Raw genomic sequence first — 21,093 nt, 5'->3', positions numbered from 1 at the left:
ACCATCCAAGATAAGAAGAACTGGACTTTCTTCTGATGGAGTAGTTCTCTCAACAAAAGCTTTCAACCATTTCAGGAAGCCTGAAACTGTGATCCAACCGCTGTCTTGAGCATCAAAGATGCTTCCATCAGGTGTGTCCTTGGTCAACTTTGGATCCATTCGAATTCTGGGAAAAACGAAAAGAGGGGGGATAAACTGGTCCCCTGCAGCGTTAATACAAAGCATCACTGTAATGTTCCTCCCTCGTTCACCCGACGTCAGCTTGCTGACTTGTTTTTTTCCTTTAAGGGATAGAACTTTCAATGTGTTCGAATGCACAACACTGACACCAGTTTCGTCACAATTAAAAATTCTGCTTGGAGGAAAGGAATATTTCCTTTAATAGTTCCTCTAATTTGACATAAAAAGCACCCACTTGTTCCTTGTTAAATCCTTGGACTCTTTGTAAACTTGTTGATTGAGCACAGCGCAAAGAAAATTCCGGATGCCGCTTGATGAATTCACGATAAAACTTGTTTCCCGCGATTTCTTTTGTTTTGTTAAACTGGTGTGGTAACTGGAAGTATTCAGCAAGGTCATACGCTAGTGTTAAAAGATATTTGAGATGGTTAACAAGTTCATTTTCTAACTCATCGTTGAATGTTTTATGAAATCTACCCATTGATGGCGCCATTTTAATCAATTCGCCCTTTTTAAGAGCACAAATACGATCTCCCAAAGAGCTTTTGGCGACACAAAAGTGTTCAGATGCTCTCCTAATGCTGAATTCCCCCGCGAGCACACCATCAACTGCCTTCTTCATCATTTCATCACTCCACTTTCCCTTTTTGTGTGCATCCATCTCATTAAGTATCCCTAAAAAGAAACGACAGCATTAATATGTTTGTCACAGGATTCTGTCTTTCTGTCCGGTACTGGGGACATACGCAGTGTCCGGTACTGAGGGCACGCGAGAGGTCAAGGAATATTGCTTACTATTAATACCCAATGAATATTTCCTTTATCGAAGCACATTATCCTGTTCTCTATTCACATAGAATATTGACTAATATATACATAATTTCTTTAACTCGCCCAAAGAGGGTAAAATGATGCTGTAAAATTTAACTGCGTAGTACAAGTAGTATGTGACGCGCACTTCACAACGAATATCTCAACACTGGCAAACTCTACAAGCAAGTCGCGCGAACGTCTGCTTTCCTCTGTGTCTCCCTAACACATGTTTGTCTATCAGGTGCTTCCATCTGGCGAAGAAATGTGTAAACCTCCACTGTCCGGTACTGGGATGCGTCCGGCGCTGGGGCAACCTCCTCTATTGGGAACAAAAGCGAGCATCCAAAAAGAACTCGTCATAAGCTCTCCCCAGTGGGCTTAAATCACTAATAATAATAATAATAATAATAATAATAATAATAATAATAATAATAATAATAATAATAATAATAATAATAATAATAATAATAATAATTATAATAATAATAATAATGGATTAGATTAGATTATACCCTTCTTCGACCCTTTGCACCCCTTGCAATGCTAATTTAAAGAAATGCAGAAATTGTATTTTAGGTACCAGCATTTATATGAAGAATGTTTGAGTGCAAAAAAGTTGTATTTTATTTTGCGGACAAGAAAATTTAAAAGTAAATTTCGAATATACCGTGATTTTAACCCTTTAAAATCAAAATTTTGTTAAACCATTTCTTAGCACTCCCTTACATACTCATATGAACATATCCTAAAAATTTCATGTCTCCAGCTTTAATGGTCTTGGCTTTTTATGAGTCCGTCAGGATATTGGTTTTTATATTTATATAAAATGTACTTACTCTACAAATGTAAACACATGACTACACAAATGTCAAGTGTCGGTATCAGTGTTGTAATGTTCCAGTGTGTGTGGATGAATGAGTAAATCAGCTGATTCTATTCATTTTGGATATGATTCAGACCATGATGCTTCAGTTCCTCTAAATGCAACAGCTATTAATTGGTTCTTTTGAATTTACTTCATGAACTTTGTAACTAATCTTTAAAATGACATGTTGAACATTTATCATAGATTTACATTTTCTTTTAATTTCAAGTAAAACTATGCACGTTGTTTCCTGTCATTCACCTTAATAGAAACTGAACTGCCACTTTACTTGAGTCTTCAATAAGTGTGTAGTGTGTGCAGTTAAGAGAGAGAATGGAAAACCACATTCACAAGAATGACAGTATTCAAGTGAGGGAGATAGCAGAGACCAACTTGTTGCAAATATTTCAGGTAGGAAAAGACTTGTTGGAGGCAGAGACGAAATGGATGTACAAGAATTGGGATTATTTGTGGAGATTGTCCTTGTTTTCTTTCAGATAATTTCTCTTTCTACACTGACCAGTATGACATATATGACATGGTCTTGAAGTTCTCCCATTTACCTGGAACAGCTTTGAAACCCTAGGGAATAGATCTATTTAAAATGAACTATGGCCATCATCATAGTCTTTCACTCACATCAGACGGCAAAGCACCCTTGTTAGACTGTGGACAGGATACTGAAGAACAGTTGCCTTCCAATACATCAGGATACAGACGAAAATGCTGTAACAAGACTGAAATCATGGAAACCTGCCTGGAAGACTGCAAAGGAATTAGTTAATTCACATTTTAAACCTGATGAAACATGGAAATATAAATGGTCTCAATTTCACCCTCACTGTATTATCAACATCAGGGATCCAACTACAAAGGTGCCTGGGTTCAACCTTCCTTGCTCCACCTGGACCACACTTAACAGGATACGCTGCAGAGTCGGAAGAAGTATTTCTACTCTGCATCAGTGGGGCTGGAAAGACTCCAGCTTGTGACTGTGGTGCTGAAGTGCAAACCATTGTTCACATTCTGAAGGACTGCCCTTTGCGAGCTTTTGCTGGTTCCATTGAGGACACACAAAGTGTGATCCCTGAGGCACTCTCATCTATAAGAGACTGAAAGCCCCCCACATTAACCTTTTAATGTGGACTTTATATACACCTTATATATATACATAGTCAATTGGATATCTTTTTTTGTGTGTGTCAAGAACGTGTACATAGTCGATTGTTAACTGTAACGTCATACACGAAATAATAATAATAATAATAATAATAATGATAATAATAATAATAATAATAATAATAATAATAATAATAATAACAACAACAATAACTCGCTGTCGAGTGTAATGATGTTTTCTGAATGCATCAAGGTCCCGGATCATGAGTTTTTAGATGGCTGAAGAAACGAGTTCTGGAAGCATAAGCTCTGTCACAACATTGGTGTATCAAAACTCCTTGCCATGGTAGGAGGTGCTGGTAATTTCTTTCATTTGCTTGTCCCTTTCTGCGATATCTTTATCAGACTCGTGCATTTGTTGCAGTTTTTCAAAATGTTGTGAGCCCACTTAGACAACATAACACAACATCGGCTGATCGGATGCTACACCCTCCCAGTTGCCGATGTCTATTTTCCTCTGGTTTATATCAGACTTGAGAACATACATTCATCGCTTTTACTGTCTTCCCTGAGTACGTTTTACATTCTTCAGTTGAGTATACATCACTTGCTTTGAAAGGTGTGCACCAGGCTAATGAACATGGCAATGAAGGACAACCATATTTATAATAAAAACCACACATAACATAAATAATGTTATGCCTTTATTTTGAAATAGTTTGTGAAGTCCACGGACAATGAGAGTACCTCAGGCCAGATAGAAATGGGATGATGAGCTGCTACTGGAATATGGAGGAAATAACATAACCTCAGTAAGCTTCTCATTATGTAAAGAGTATTAAAAATAATGGCCACTAGAATCACGTTCAGACATCAAAGTTGTCTCTATTACACAGGTACTGTCATTATCAGTGGCCAACAATATTATTCCATTACACAGAAGACACACTATACAATATTTTAAACTCTTAAGGCTAAATTCTTGTCCAAACAATTCCTCTCAGATCTTTAAGTAACAAAACAAAAAAATCACCACAACAAAACACTTTCTCTTTTCTGAAGAAAAAGAAAGACATTTCAATAGGTGCAAGAACTACACAGGCAAACAAACAAGAAGCACCAGTACAAAGAAAGATACACGCACTTGTTCTACTCACAGTGTGGACAGACCAGAGTCTGTTGACAGATGATCTAAATATCACAGACTACAAGATTAGTCCAGCTGGTGACTAATCATCGTGAAGCACGAAGGAAATATCACAATACCTGTACCTCATTCAGTTCACCTCAGCCATAAATCTTCCACTCGTATGCAGCAATTTAAAAAGTACAAGAAGTCTATAAAAGGAGATTCATGATATGCATACATGAGATATACATTAGATAAGTTGGAAGGCAGTACTCCCATACAAGAAACAGTACAATCAGATCTGGCTCTCAGACCAACTGTTGGAGGAGTATTAAATGCACGTTGCTCTTTAAAATGCTAAAACTCTTTTAAATGCCTTTTAACCACTTGACTGCTGCAGTTTAGTTTCCTTAATCCATGGTAACTCATCCGCCAGTGCTATGATCGAATTAACTCTATTAGAATGTTGTGCTCTTAGTGCTGCCATTAAACAAGCTCAATTTACCTGATACGTAATCGTATGCTACTTCGATCTTAAACCAAACAAACCAAACCCCATGGCGCAACAGCCCCGAAGGGCCATGACCTACCAAGCGACCGCTGCTCAGCCCGAAGACCTGCAGATTATGAGGTGTCGTGTGGTCAGCGCGATGGATCCTCTCGGCCATCATTCTTGGCTTTCTAGATCGGGGCCGCCATCTCACCGTCAGATAGCTCCTCAACTGTAATCACGTAGGCTGAGTGGACCTCGAACCAGCCCTCAAATGGATGGGAAACACAGGCTACTAGTGGCCAAAGAATGCTTTCATGTAGTGTATTTGAACAGACAGTTTTTATTGCCCTAAGAAAGGGAATGAAAGCTGGAGAGTAAGAACTAACAGAGAAACAAAAGGTATTCTCAGAGATGATGATACACTGCCAATTTGGCTAGGTCGTGAGTGAGGAAATGATGGAAGAGGGAAGGAAGGAATCTTAGCCCTCTCATGAGCGCACCCTCCCTAATGTGTCTTATTCATTCCACCCTTCGGTACTTCCCCGTAAGAATATATACAAAATAATGTTTCTACACTTCACTTTAGACCTTAGGTGATCAGGCGAGTTGGCTGTGCGGTTAGGGGCGCATAGCTGTGAGCTTGCATTCAGGATATAGTGGGTTCAAACCCCACTGTCAGCATTGCCATAAGACCTGTGTGTGTCGATGCAATGTACAGCAAATTGTAAAAAAAAAAAATTAAAAAGACCTTAGGTGAGGTCTGTTATTGGTTTTACCTAAATCCAAGTGAAGGAAGCACAAAACACTGTGGTGGTCTCTTGAACTATTGTTGTTTTACAATTATGCTAAGTTACTGAAGTAACTATGTCCACATACAGCAACTGTAATCAGACTAGAAATGTAGAAATATGTATTACTTCAAATGATACTACTACGATACAGTATCATTATTTTCTAAAATATGTAGTCTTCTCAGGGGGCCTGTAATATTTCTTAAAATCAAGGGATTTGTGATCTCTCTTAAAAAAATGTGATTTATTCGTTGATAGCTTATAAAATACAAAGATTGAGATTCTTTTCACTTCAGAATGAAAATGCATGCATAAGAGAGTTAAGGAACTCAAAAGCCAACAATGGCCTTCAGCAATGAGGAAGTAAGTAATCTTTGTTGAAATGTACTAGGAAAGCAGTACATCCTATCTTTTAACTTCAATTGCCTTGTATAAAATTCAGCAAAATTTTAATAAAATGAATTAAAATGGGATTAGAGTACCAAGTTCTATTCGGATGTGTTTTGATTAACAGCATTCAAACAAGTGGAGTTTTTTGTTTCAATCACCCCAGATATCTTTGAAATTCCACTAGAAAGCACAAGTACATGCAATTAAACCTTTATACGGCACCTAGAAATATTCTTATTTACAAAAATTAAAACGGAGGTACTGTAAAACTCAAATTTACCACTATTTTCTGTGTTGCTGGTTAGGGCTGCCAGCTTAGTCGAAAACGAGAAAATTGCGCAGTTTAAAATAGTTATGGCATGCGCCGGGTATCTTTTAATTAGTCACAGGGTTATTAATCGCGTCGTACCTTGTGATGTATGTGGGATGCTTGAGGCCTGTTGACCACTTTGTTGCCCCCTACCAAGTTGTCTTGTTATAAGCCAGACCTAACCAAGCCAGACCAATAATCTTTTCAATAGCCTGGTCTTGAAACTAATTCCTATGTTGGCAGCATCGCTTAGCCCGCTGTGACATCGTCTGAGGCGCGCCATGTTGAATTCCTAACCTCTGTGACATCGAGCCACGCCATCCAAGCACACAACTTAAATGATATTTCGTCACAGATACTTCCATGACAGCATATCTGATATATCAGTGACAAAGTAACAGGCTGTGATTTACCGACCATCTCTACATGTGGGATCTCTAACCTATCGTTCATGAAGGGTCTACGGAATCTTTACCAATATAAGTTATCGCCGTAATATCCATGTATATCATTAATTTGCAATAGGAGAACTGACCTTGAAGGTTTTCCAATTACTATGAGATGTAAGGAAGAGTGAAAAGAAACAGCATAAAAGTCACGCTTTGTATTTTCATCGCGTATTATTATGATTGCAATATTTTGATACCATTATGTATAGTATGAGCATGTCCGGCCTTCAGTTCGAGGGGTCACGATCGGGTCGAGGATTTTAACTTCCGTTGGTTAATTCCGACAGTTCGGGGGCGTGTGTGTATGCAGACTTACACATTAGGATTCATCTTAGGTAGAGCCGCATTTTCGTAAGCGCGTAGAACGCCTATCACGCAACAACTCGAAAGATCTGTACCTGGCTTCGGAGGCCACACGCCATTATTGTTATTGTTGTTATTATTTTGCTTTCCTCCTATTTTATATATCGTCCGCATTTATCGTTTTCCCGCATCCATAGTCATTTTCCCCCTCCCCCTTGAAAAACGAATCGAGGTTTTACTGTAAATGGAAATGAACACTGAAGCAGTACTCTTCTCCTTACCGTATCCCTACTTCCCTGAAAAGTCAGTGCCAAACAAATCTTGCATATAAGGGTGCACTTTCCTTCCTATCATAGGATCACCAGGAAATCATACAACAAGGCAATGCAGGGGTGGCCAACTCTTTCTGAGCCTGAGCTAGTCATTTTTCAAGAAATATTTTGAAGGAGTACCATCACTAGCTATTACTTTCACAACTGTTGTCAGCCTAAAGACATAAAAAGTAAAATATGTAAAATCCATGTACATACAAATTGTCCCACAACTGTCATGCAGAAAGTAAACAGATCTATAGTAATACATCTCCTTTGAATATTTACGTGATTTTTGGACTTGAATTTTACTGAGCTTCCCAAATTTAGTGAAATATTTGGCATATCTATGTGAATCCCAGGGCACACTGACCCAGTGTGCATCATCCGATAAGGGTCCCAGCTCAGTGTTACGAGTGAAGACCTCAACGGAATCTACAGCAGAGAAGAAGGACTTCGGAACGGTGGAGATTGGGAAAGTGGCAGCCCAGTACTCGGGTAATAGTGTGAGTCCACTATCCATTAGCAGTGCATGTTTCCCATGTTAGGAACAGCTGCAAGGGCATCTTTTCCCCATGTAAGGGGTGGCCTGAATAATTGCTGGCAGTAGCTCTAAAATGCCTTTGGGAGTGGCAACCCCATCATAATAACAGCCTAAAAATGAGTGATGGTAAATATCAGCCTCGGAAAAGTACCATGAACACCCCGACCTGGCAGGAGCTGAACAAGCGAAAATGAAAGTAATGATCTGACATAAAAAGCAGTACTTTCTGATATACCAACAAAACTTCTTTTTTACAACATTCACAGATGTGTGCGGATCCTAAACCGTAAACAAATTTTAGAACATGATTGTGAAGCTAGTGTATTCCCAGAACTTGATCGAAGTAGCACTCTAGATCAGCAGAGTTCTTTAAACTAAGCAAAAAGTCCTATGTAGTTTTAGCTCTGTGTTTATATTTTTATCTAAATGAAGAATGAATGATACAGGACAAAAAAAAAAAAGAAAGAGATATACTATAAAAATGTTCATAAAAATATTTATCAATGTATTATCCTGCATACTGATAAACTAGGAAAAAAGACCAGCTACTTGGGTTTCTGGTGAGCAATTCAAAATGTCGCGGTGGGCCCTGTAGTATCAGAATCAAAATACGAGTGTTTCAAATGCAGACATTAAAAGAGACGGTACAACTCCCTGCAACAGTGGATCTACAAGCCAGTTCTGCTGGTTAATGATCTCAGCACTGAGTGCCTCCTCTCTCGGCTGCCTCGTGGGACTGGTTCAGGAATGCTACGTTCGAGGCCTTGATGCGAGCAGCCGCGCTGGCAGCCATTGATGGACAAGGAGAGATACATGGGGTCGAGCAGTGACTGTTGCTCAGGTCGCACTGATCCAGCAGCTTCAGTAGCTCCTCTGGAGTTGGTCCACCCGACATCTGGATGGCTGTAGTCAGATAAGCAAAATGATGAGTAATATAAAATTCTGAATGTAAGTAACAATTGCTGTTTAATAATAATGATAAGACTGCACTCCTAGTAACAGGCAATAATTCATGCATAAACTTCAGCAAATTATCCACAATTTTTCTGTTGCTGTAAAAACAAAACCATCAATGAAAAAATTGAAATGTGTGAACAAATGAAAAAGAAATTATAACATTTTACATTATATTGTAACTCACACTAAAACAAAATTATTTTACAAAATGCAATGTGAATTATGCCAACATTAATGTCTAATGAAAAAAAATCTGTCACCACTTTTTGTTTTTTAGATAACCATTTGCTTTTGCTAATTTTGGATTGTAAATCTCTCAACAAGAAAACAGTATCTGAGAATGAAAAATCATCTTGATTTCCTAAAAACATAAGTGTGTCCTTGGTGACACTTGCTGTGAAACTTCTGGGACTTCCGTTGCATCACTCCCACGCTCAACATCATCTGGATCACTAGCTTCCTCACCAACAGTCAAATCTCGTACAATATCCTTCTCACTTTCATATCTGAAACCATAATCATCATATCGCTCAATTATGCCACTTTCTTCTCCAATTTGGCATTCACTCAGGTTTTGCAATAACTACGGCATCGTAGAGAGAATACCTTGCGAATTAGAAATATCATCAGTGGGCTTTGAACCCCACTGTCAGCAGATGGTTCTCACACTAGGCAAATACTGGGGCTATACCTTAATTAAGGCCACAGCCGTTTCCTTCCCACTCCTAGCCCTTTCCTATCACGTCCTCACCATAAGACCTATCTGTGTCAGAGTGACATAAAGCCACTTGTACAGAAATATTGTCATCACTTCACCTATAGACGATATCATGGATCCATGATCGTGTGAGCGTAGTAGGGTTCCTTTTGTCCCAAGACTTGTCGGCTGCATGAAGAGCATCCAACAAGCTAAATTTCTCCCAAAATGTTGGAATATAGATGTTTTCCTTAACCAATTGCTGCAACAGAGGTGACATGTGATTCTTTAAAACAGCAATAAATTATCCCTTGGCTCATAGGTTGCAGAACAGAAGTTATATTAGGGGAAGGGAATTTGACGAAAATGTCACCAATAAGGTCACTTCCGTGTGGGTAGGAGAGTGCATTGTCAATTAAGAGCACTGTTTTGAGTGGCAGCAACTACCTAGTTAGGTAGGTCGACACTTTTTTTTTCATCAAATGATTGTGAAACAAGTCAAATATCTGTACGTCCATCCATGCTACCCTTTTGATTGTAGTAATGCAACGGGGCATTTTCTTGTTAAAACAACGACGTATTTAAGATTTTCCTTGACAGAAGAATGCATGAAGATGGAGTTTTGGGAAAAGAAGAGAGCAAACGGATCAATCGTGCTCCTCAGTTGGGCATAATGATGTAAAACATAACTTGCATTTTAATTAAAGTTCAGAGTTAAGCCAATGGTGGTAATGATTACTATTTTAAGAAGAAGAAGAACCATATAATCATCAACAAGGAAATGGAAAAGATCTGAGCCTTCAAATGAAGGTCTAGGTAAATAAAAGGGCAGAGCGATGAAAGCCGCAAAAAAGAAAGACTTCCTAGAACTCTCAAACATGCCACTGTTGGAGTCAGAATAAGACAAGTGTTGACAACGAAAGTTTGGATGCAAATAATGAAAAAGAAGAGATGGCACCACTAATGGGAAATGATGCCAAACTCAGCTAGGGGCCCCATGGTCACCAAACTCTCAAGTAGTTAGCCCCTGGGTAGTCATCCTTTATAGTTGCCCGTTACAAGAGGCCGGATGTAGGTTTTCCTACACTAGTATTAGAAGCAACTCTGAGAGAGATAAAAACAACATACCTGGTTCTCCCTTGGTGGCCAGATCTAGCGCCGTGGTCAAGTCCCACATCTGGATGGCTCCGTTGCTGTGGCCTGTGAAGATGAAACGTCGAGGACGAGATCCCATGCGACTAGATCCCTCACATTCGTGTACGCAGAAAGAGGTGATTGTGGTGCCATCCACGGCTTTGATCACACACACTCTGAAGAAGAGAAAACAATTTCTGAGACTTTCCTTCTGTTGCATGCATTTCTACAAAGGTCAATCTGACATAAAAAGTGTACATGATAAAAGTTATAGGAAGAATTTTTTTTAAAAATTTTGTTTGAGTCATTTTCTTTGGTAAGATGAAATAACTGCTGAAAACCATTTCTTATGTTTCTCATATTGAAAAGTGCAAATAATTATCTTTAATAAGGCAGCCATATACAGCACACTATTTCATTCATATTTCTGATTGTTGGCTTTTTATTTGATTTAATGCAAAATGTCTTTTAGTTTTCAAAAAAGTCTGGTTAACTTTTGTACCGTTTGTAATGTAGGTTGCGGTAATAAGGCCCACTGTCTGATTTTCCTATTTGCCACTTATTTGCTCAGTGATGAACCTACACATCTACCTACTGTCTATGCGTGCTACCTGTTGGAGAAAGTGAGAACTCGGCCCACATCAGTGTTTGGTTGCTAGGCCAGAGTCCAGATGCGAGAAGGTGAGTTAATTTTAATAACTTTTCTTTGGAAAGGGGAGATAGAAAGGAAATGTTAATGCAGTAAAGTAACAGATATATCTAATAGTTCATTAAATAAATAATGAAACAGTATACATTTTATGAAATTTGGTCAAGAACAGATGGGGTAACCTAAAACCCTCACAGTTACAATACAGGCCCACACTTTGCAATAAGTGGGTCTGCTACTACTACGAAAGATTCAGCTTCAATTTAATACAAAAATGTGCTAATTTAATGTTATTTTGGGTCCTAAAGGTCCAAAAATATACTAAATAAGTGCACAATTTTGTATTTTCCCCCCCAATTTACACACTGGTATTGGTCCGAATTTTAAGTTGAAGACATATTATTTACATGAGACTTTTGTATTAAAAACCCCACATGGTCTCGGGCTAGCTTTCTAGCTCCTTGTCTAGATGGCCTGGGATCGATCCCCAGTACTGGCAAGAAATTTAGAAAAGCCAGGTCTGGAACAGCATTGACCTAGCATTGTGAGGACAATTCTGAAGCTACAGTGAGTACTGGCATCAGTTGGGAAACCAAGAAATGCGGCTGAGAGAAGCGTTGTGCTGACCACAAGACCTCCCTTCATCTGTAGGCTATGAGCCGAGTAGCAGGGGTCTTGGGAGTTATCAGTTTTTATTTTAAAAATCATTATCATCTATTGTATGGCTTTTAGTGCCGGGAGTATCCAACGACAGGTTCAGCTCACCCGGTGCAGGTCTTTCTATTTGTCACCCATGGGCGACCTGTGCGTCTGAATGTGGAATGATGATCAGGAGAGGGTGAAACCTGGTGCCGGCACATAGTCTACTCCCATTGAATAACACTGAAGGGTCTGTTCAAAGCTTTACATCCTCATCCAACAGACGAATAACCGTCAACAGTGTCATATGCACCCACTACATATGAGCACTGCAGAGAGGTTTGGAATTTAATCCAGGCTTTTGGCATGCAATCTACTGATTAGAAATTGTATACCACCACCTCCCCTACCCTGCCGGGCAACATTCTGATGGTGAACATTTTTTCGACCACTGGGACTCTGACTGGCTAACCACGATGTCAGACTATATAGACTTCAATGCCTTAATGATCATGACCACTAAGCAGGCTTGCAGTAGCACTGATTGGGAATTAGAAGTGGGGTGAGGCACAAAAATTTATAGACAACAAAAAGTTCTAGGAATCTGGGGGACATAGTGAGGGCTAGAGAACAAAATTAGAAGGAAAAAAAAAAAAAAAGTACAAAATGGTAAGTTTGTTATGCTCTCTGAGTGAATTTCAATAAAATGGTAAAGTTTACCAACTTAACTGTGGTAATAATAGTTTCTGAGATACTGATCCAATACTACACAATAAAACTTTCACCAAAGGAACAATTACACATGTATTACCATTAAGCAGAAGTACAGTGTGATTATACAAATAAAAAGCCATTTAGTATTTGACTACACACTAACAAAGTAACAGACAGATTGACTGAGTGAGAGTGCCAGACTGACAAATGTGCTTTGAAAGCAGGGAATCATGGCTCAGTGTCCATGACCCTGGCAAAAATATAACCCTGCTTCCCTTCCTGACAGCACATGCTACAAGTGCCATTACTATCTGATGGCACAAACCCGCATGAAGCCGAAGGAAGGTAGTCAAAAGCTGAGTCACTGGGAGTAAAATGAAGCCTTGTCATCCTAACGTAGTCGCCAGGAGCCGACGTCAATATTTCGGTAGCAACCAGTGAAATGAACGTTCCTCTCCTCTCAGGCACACTCCAGCACATGGACTTGTCTGCATACAAAACTCATTTAGTGCCTAAGTAAGGTTTTATGCCATCAGATAGTAATCGCACTTCTCCATTCTGCTATCCGGCTCCATGGCTAAATGGTTAGCGTGCTGGCCTTTGGTCACAGGGGTCCAGGGCTCAATTATCGGCAGGGTCCGGAATTTTAACCATCATCAGTTAATTTTGCTGGCACGGGGGCTGAGTGTATGTGTGGTCTTCATCATCATTTCATCCTCATCACGACGCGCAGGTCGCCTACGGGAGTCAAATCAAAAGACCTGCTTCTGCCGAGCTGAACATGTCCCCAGACACTCCCGGCACTAAAAGCCATATGCCATTTCATTTCATGCTGCTGTGCAAGTCTCCACTACTTGCTGTGGTGCTGTATAAATCGGTTTTGAATTAATGAACATGTCTTTTAAAACATTATCTATAAGATGTGACATTTCCTCATCCAATTTGACCTCATAATTGCCCATAGAGTTGGATGGCAGTCTACATGTAAGTGGGACTTATTTGCCCCCTCACATTTTTTTCATTTATAAATGACATGATTTACTCCTATCTGAAGACAACAGTATATGAGAAAGTGCAAACTGTCCTTGTCCTTTTGTTTTTCATGTTTGTCCTTCTCATTTCCTACTGTTCCCTTTTCCAAAGCTGACTGTTATCGTCCACCGATATAACTGCTTTATTATGAACTGTCTGTCCAACTGAGGCTGATAGCATCTCGTTCTTCAATTGTTCAAATGTACAGATGCTGGCCTACATGTTACAGGGTTTTTGAAACCAGGAGTTTTATTTTTAAGATTATAAAACAATTACATCAGTGAAAAGGTAGCGATATCTTTGAATGTCAATTTACTGCAAAGTAGCTTCTTTAAAATGCAATAACTTTTGACTGAACAAAGATACTTTCATAATTTTTCTTTTAAAATAAAGATAATGCATGTGTACATGTATTCTAGCAATGGGAAAATAATAATCATAAAAATGTAGTTTTAATAATCTGTTAAACAATACTGCTCATATGAAATTGAAGGAAGTAGAAAAGTAATTTCATGTTTGAACTCATAACTGTTCATAATGTAAATTCTAATTAACATTCCTCATACACTGTGCATTAATTTGCTTCAAGTTTCATGGAATTTGTTAATAATTGTGGTAGAGACACATTTCTAAATGGTAAATGATAGCAAATTAAACTCTTAACAATTAGGCTGAAACTGAGTTAGTTTGGAAATTATGAAACTAACACATTTATTGCATAACCTGTAGGTGGCATGCTTATTAGTGAGGATGAATTCTAATGACGGTGGCACACACACATCAGTAAAGGTTAAAACCACTGACCTGGCCAGGAATCAAACCCAGAGCCCTTCGGACTAAAGGCCAGCAAGATAACCCTCTAGCCACAGAACCATAAAGTATATTTTGACTAACTTAAGTACACATATGTGATGGCCTAAAATGTCCTATGCCCTTAAAATGAATGAACAGTAGCATTATCCTGATTGACTACAGCAAATTAATGTGTGCTCTGTCTCTTCAGGCCAGGGTTGCCAGAAGTACATATTTACCTGGACAAACAAATTTTGTTTTTGTTTTTAAGGGGCCGATTGCAGAAATGGTATTTAGACAATGTCTACGGTTACACAATGCCTAAGTATGGCTGCCGCATTGCAGAGATGTTATTTATCAGTTAGAGAGTCTAAAACCGATGTTCAACCGGTCATGTTTAAACACTGCCGAGAGCACTGTTTAAGCTCAAATGAAAGGAGTGAATCACAAACAGAGGTTATGTACCATGAAATATGTAATTTGTATTATCATGATGAGACGATTCTGGGAAGAAAGGTTAGTCCGACGGCCTCCCTGTGGGTCGCCCGCTGCTAAATCGCAACAATTCGTTTGACATGCACAGGGAGATAGATCTTAAAATGTTTCGCTTTTCAAGAAACTTGTTTCTTGAGACTGACAAAGGGACAGTCCAGTAACTGTCAACTTGAATACAATTCTTGGCAACCTATATATTTTATTATATACATGGGGTAATTTCCATGGAATTATAGGTCACTTCGACTACATACATAACAGATTTACGTGTCCCAATCGTCAGAGGGCTGTCACGTACATCAACTGGGAGGGATTCACTTATATTTAGTACCAAGTAAACACACATAATAGTGAAAACTAAAAAGTACGTTGTATGGGTTTTTTATATATATACTCGTATAAGTTTTGAGCAACAATCAGATAGGAAAAGGCAAGTGGTGGTGATTATTGTTTAAAGAGGACTGGGGAAGAAGAGCCATGGCCATGATAACAGCTCTAGTATTTACCTGGTGTAAAAATAGGGAAGCTATGGAAAACAATCTTAAGGGCTGCCGATGTAGCGTTTCGAACCTACGATCTCCAGAATGCAAGCTACATCTATATGGCCCATACAACACACTCGGTTACACATTACTATTGCTTCATTTTCCCTTGGTTGAAGCTATCATATTTATGACTAGATTACACTCACTGTAACAACGCTATAATCAAAGCTACACTTCCCCGTACGGTGGTGTGTCACTTTAGTGTCGATAATACTATGAGATTTAATTTCCACCATATTCTTATCTGTGGGAATGTCATGCTTAGCCATATTTGAGTAATATGTAGGAAGACAAACAGCTGACTGGCATTCGGCGCGCGCAGCAACGAATTTCATTGGTTGCGACAAGCAAAGAGTTGCATGAAAGATACTTCTGTCTCCATTTTTATACCAAAACTGAAACTTTAAGCGATGTCTAGTTAAACATCGACTGAACATTGTTCATGCAATGGAAGATCGTGCTCGATTTAGAACGTTGTTTAGGTAGACAATGTCTAAGGCTTAAAACTAGTCATTGTTTCTGGAATCGGCCCAATATGTTTCATTTTCCCTTTAAAATTTATGTGCTTTAGATAATAGTATCACTTCTCGAAAAAGCGTGGTTTTCATAAAAGTGTTCCTTATTTGCCATCTGGAAATCTGGTAACCCTAGTTCTGGTGCTATTCATCTCTATTAAAGGGCATACCACTGCTAGTGACTAACTGTGACGCTGGAATGAATGAGGCGTTAAACTAGACTCAACATGTAACTAGTACCTGCAATAAAATTCACAATCCCTCTATCCACTGGAACACTACTATGACTATTTTCCCAGGATTTGTTCACTCCCATCATCATATTACATATCCTTGACAACAGAGATATTATGTTTATGGACATAACTCAAGACAGTAACAAGAAATTAGACTACATCTAATCTATGTTATTATAGTCATACAACACCTTATCACAAGAAACTGTCGTGGCTTCGAGAGCAAGACTGTTGTAAACTGCACTCGTGAACTCTTCTCCACAGAATACTTAATTCTGATTAACCAAATTACCTTTTCGTATTACTTTAAATTCCTCTCATCAAATCATTTAAGGAGAGCCTCCGTGGCTCAGGCAGCAGCACGGCGGCCTCTCACCACTGAGTTCCGTGGTTCAAACCCCGGTCACTCCACGTGAGAATTGTGCTGGACAAAGTGGAGGCATTATAGCTTTTTCTCCGGGTACTCCAGTTTTCCCTGTCATAATTCATTCCAGCAACACTCTCCAATATCATTTCATCTGCCATTCATTAATCATTGCCCCAGAGGAGTGCGACAGGCTTCGGCAGCCGGCACAATTCCTATCCTTGCTGCTAGATGGGGCTTCATTAATTCCATTCCTGACCTGGTCGAATGACTGGAAACAGGATGTTGATTTTCAGATCATTTAGAGAACTGCTGCCCAGTTGTACTTCCCCTTAAAACAATAATCATCACCACCCGATCAAATTATCTCCACAATACCTTACAACTAATTACTCTTCAAAATACTTTTACAATCTCTACCGCCAGATCATGGAATTCGCTCCACGTGTCAACATCATATTGATTCATCAAACCAACTTATGAGATGACCAAGGTATGAATACATGGGTGGTGATGATGATGATGATGATTATTATTATTATTATTATTATTGTCCGGCTCCATGGCTAAATGGTTAGCGTGCTGGCCTTTGGTCACAGGGGTCCTGGGTTCGATTCCTGGCAGGGTCAGAAATTTTAACCACCATTGGTCAATTCCTCTGGCACAGGGGCTGGGTGTATATGTTGTCTTCATCATCATTTCATTCTCATCATGATGCGCAGGTCGCCTACGTGTGTCAAATCGAAAGACCTACACCTGACGAGCCAAACATGTCCTCGGACACTCCTGGCACTAAAAGCCATACACCATTCCATTATTCCATGTTATAATTATTATCCCGTCACCCTTGTTCAGGGAGCTGCTTGGACAGGCTGAGGATCACTGATCTCCATTAACCTCCCTGGAGACAAGATGCGCTTCACTTCTGGGGTACTCCGTATGTCTTCATTCTAATCCACAAGAACACTTCATATTGGCTATTATTATGGTAGGCTCGTCACACCTAAGGGCATTTTATATCCAACTGCCAGGTTTCAATGAAACCACCCCTTATATGGAGAACAGACACCTTTTACAGCCGCTCCTAATCTGGAGAACAGACGCTTCCTGGATTTCAGAGTCATTTCCTGCACTGCGGTACTAGCACCCACACAGAGATTCAGGTTATTTACTGCCACCCAACACTCGACATTGAGTTATTATAACCAGTGGTTATAATGTTTCTTTCTTTCTTTCTTTTTTTTTTTTTTTTTTTTTTAGCATAATGAAATAATACAACAGTGTTTAAGAGAAGGAAAGGGACCAGAGCTCTAATTTAGCCACCAATAAAAAATGTAATTAATAATTTTTTTGGCTTTATGTCCCACTATCTATTTTTACGGTTTTCAGAGATGCCGAGGTGCTGGAATTTAGTCCCGGAGGATTTCTTTATGTGTCAGTAAATCTAGCAACATGAGACTGATGTAGCTAAGCACCTCCAGGATGGAACCTGCCAAGTTGGGGTCAGAAGGGCAGCGATCTACTGTCAGAGCCACTCAGCCTGCATCACTACATCATTTAGCCTGCCTGGTGGCCATGATCATCGAGGCATCACATATATATGATCTAACACCGTGGTTAGCCAGTTCGAGGCCTGTTGGTGGATTGTTAGCTGGCAGGGTAGGAGAAGTGGTGGTATACTGCATGCCAAAAGCCCGGATTCAATTCCAAACCTTTCCGCAGTGTTCATATCGAGGGAGTCATTATAGTCATTATCATCATCTTCATCCCTCGCCCAGCCGTGCAGGTCGCCCATGGGAATCAAATAGAAAGACCTGCACCAGGCGAACTGAACATGTCCTCAGACACTCCTTGCACTATATGCTAAATAAATAAAACTACAAAATAATTTCCTTATTTCTTTTTGACAAGGCAGAATTACAGTAAGAAGATACCTCTTCCCATTTGACGCAAGCCGCACAAATAGCTGGTCCGTCTCAGGAACTACTTTTTGGACGAACACTTGCTCATCATCCTGCTCTCCGTAAGGCCCTGAAATGCAATACAATTTACATAATAATACTTATCTTGTTCCTAGGTATTAACATACAAACTAAGTTCATTGTAAAGTACTGTTATTCATTAAAGGCAGAACACCAAGATGCAATTGTGATGAATATTTTCTTAGAACAGACATTTTAGGCAGTATTAAAGAAGTTATCAACAATTAAGAATAAAAATCTCATAAGCTGGGTTTCAACTTTGGTTTTAAGAGATGATTTCTGCCTTCCAATACTTTTTAATAGCTAATCTATGATTACATAAACAGCTTATCGTCTGATTTTGGACTTAGATTAACGTCTAATTGGTACACATTTTGTCCTGATTTGTGGGACATCTTCCTCTAAAAGAAGAAGAAAAGAACACTCAGTGAAACGTTTTCATTAGCGCATGTTATTCTTCATAGATTGGAATATTACCGAGGTTTCTTACGTGTCACCAACATTTTACCAGGGTTGAACATATTTTAAACCATTTTAAATCACCTAATGTTTTATTGTCTGTGTCAGCATTTGTGCTGCATGCTTTTAACCTGAAGATATTCCACAAATTGGGACAAAACGTACTAATTAGAAGATAAGCTAAGTTTATGTAATCACAGATTAACCATAAAAAGTATTGGAAATTGGAAATCATCTCTTAAAGCCAAAGATAGTTTAATGCCAATACAGAACCCCACAATTAAATTTATAAATAAGTTTGATTTTTCCTGAAACTGAGATATTTGGACCAAAGGTCGAAAACCTAGTACGTAAAGCTGCTCAATTATAAAATATAAGAAAACTGAATTCAACTGCCCTACAGTGGCTAGTTAGTAAAACATATATATCCAACTAGGCTGAACTTGGTGTGAAATATTCATTGGTCATTGATAATAATTAAACACTTTTAGATTTAGTTCTCTATATTCAAAATTAGTTTTGGCAGACTAAAGAACCTAATAGTTATAAATTGACTGAGTCGAAAATGAAAAGAGATGGCTTCAGATATCACCAAAAAAAAAAAAAAATAATAATAATAATAATAACAACAACAGCCTGTTCCCTTATTGGGCATGTCCCAGGTGGCGGATCGGGAAGCTCGCCGGACTTGTCCGGAGGGTTTGAGGGAAATAAAATACCTCTCGCAGACCGAAAACAGGCACAGCTCGCCAACATCTTCAGCAACCTCTGAAGCTCACTACTTCAGTTGTAACCGTAACACCGACATAGATCGATGTCCCCAATATTTTTAACTTGATAGCATGATGGAATCAACCTACAATATAACTACCCCAGGCCCTAGTAGACATACTAGTTTTTCTCAGTCGTCGGATTCTGGGGGACCGAGAACATCATGCGGGAATGTATCGGAGCTTCCCAAATCTCTTCGCCCAAAATGCAAAACTTTCTTTGGTAGTCTAAACATCAACACACTTTGGAAAACTGGGAAGTTAAAACAATTAACAGACATGTTAGATAACTTAAACAACCAAATTTTAGCACTCCAGGAAACCAGATACACGGATGAAAATCATTTTGACTCAGGAAATTATAGAATTTACAAAGGCAAGCCCGCAATCTCCCTTCATAAGAGCCCATTACAATTTGGCACAGGATTCACTGTAAGAAGAAACATTGTAAACTCAGCCCTTAACTTTTCTTCTCCTTCTGAAAGAATTTCAACACTATCCATTAAATTAGGAAACAAAGCTTATACATTACTTAATGCGCACGCACCCACCAATAACTACAATCAAAAAGATCCACAAATGGCGGAAGACTTCTGGGAACTGCTAGAAGAAACTGCAGCCACAATTCTACAACTCATAACATTTGAATGAAGGAAGTACACCATTACTGACAACTAAAGGGCAGCCAGGTCCGACAGGATGAAGTAGTTTTGGGAATGGAAGAAGAAGCTGAAACACTACAATCTGCTTCAAAATTCATTAAAATACATCAACAGCTGAGCTACAACAATACTTGACCATCCGACGACTTGGGTTTCGCTACGAACACATATGATATACACTTAGTTAAATAGAACATCTTCAAGAATTGTTTATGAAACCAAACAACGTAAACATAGATGTACAAGAACCCAACAAGGAAGCCTGAGGAAAAAACTTTGCAAGCATGAACTTTTAAATTTAACAAGTGTTTTTTTACATACATGTTTTTAGTATTTTAATGTGTTTGTGTTTTTAATGTGTTTGGTTAAGCTTTTCACTGCCATATTGGTCTTAGACACAGTTTTAGCCCCATATAGTCACGAACAACATGACGAATATATCTAATCCAAAACCCCATTAGACATCTGGATGCTCTAATGAACAACAACATATTTGTGACACATACCAATGCCTAATGGTTGTAAGATTGTAATGTATCAGCTGATGATGACAGTAAAAAGTCGAAACCAGTACTGATGTGAATCTGTTCATAATAAATAGTATTGATAGGTGGAACATCTTTCTTGTCTATATACAAAGAAGCTGAAAAACTGACTCTATTTAATACTATTAGATTTTAATGTATAAGACTGAGTAAAGTGCCCCAATGGGGGCATAAACTATGTATAATAATAATAATAATAATAATAATAA

The 21,093-nt window shown here is 38.9% G+C and overlaps 1 protein-coding gene across 1 annotated transcript in view; it reads right to left on the bottom strand.

The window, feature by feature from the left end:
* Nucleotides 1–3,639: 3,639 nt before the first annotated feature.
* LOC136884015 (BTB/POZ domain-containing protein KCTD3) overlaps nt 3,640–21,093 on the bottom strand; it is a 79,144-nt gene continuing 61,690 nt past the window's right edge. Inside the window, exons 10-12 of the mRNA XM_067156015.2 lie at nt 18,401–18,497; nt 10,480–10,661; nt 3,640–8,600 (exon numbers count right to left, since the gene is read on the bottom strand). Coding sequence (XP_067012116.2) covers nt 8,395–8,600; nt 10,480–10,661; nt 18,401–18,497 — 485 coding nt within the window. The 3' untranslated portion in view covers nt 3,640–8,394. The remainder of the gene's footprint in view (nt 8,601–10,479; nt 10,662–18,400; nt 18,498–21,093) is intronic.

The sequence above is a fragment of the Anabrus simplex genome, chromosome 12 (genome assembly GCF_040414725.1).
Source record: "Anabrus simplex isolate iqAnaSimp1 chromosome 12, ASM4041472v1, whole genome shotgun sequence".
Classification (NCBI taxonomy): domain Eukaryota; kingdom Metazoa; phylum Arthropoda; class Insecta; order Orthoptera; family Tettigoniidae; genus Anabrus; species Anabrus simplex.
Note: the sequence above shows the minus strand (reverse complement) of the source record. Positions and strands in the feature narration are given on the sequence as shown.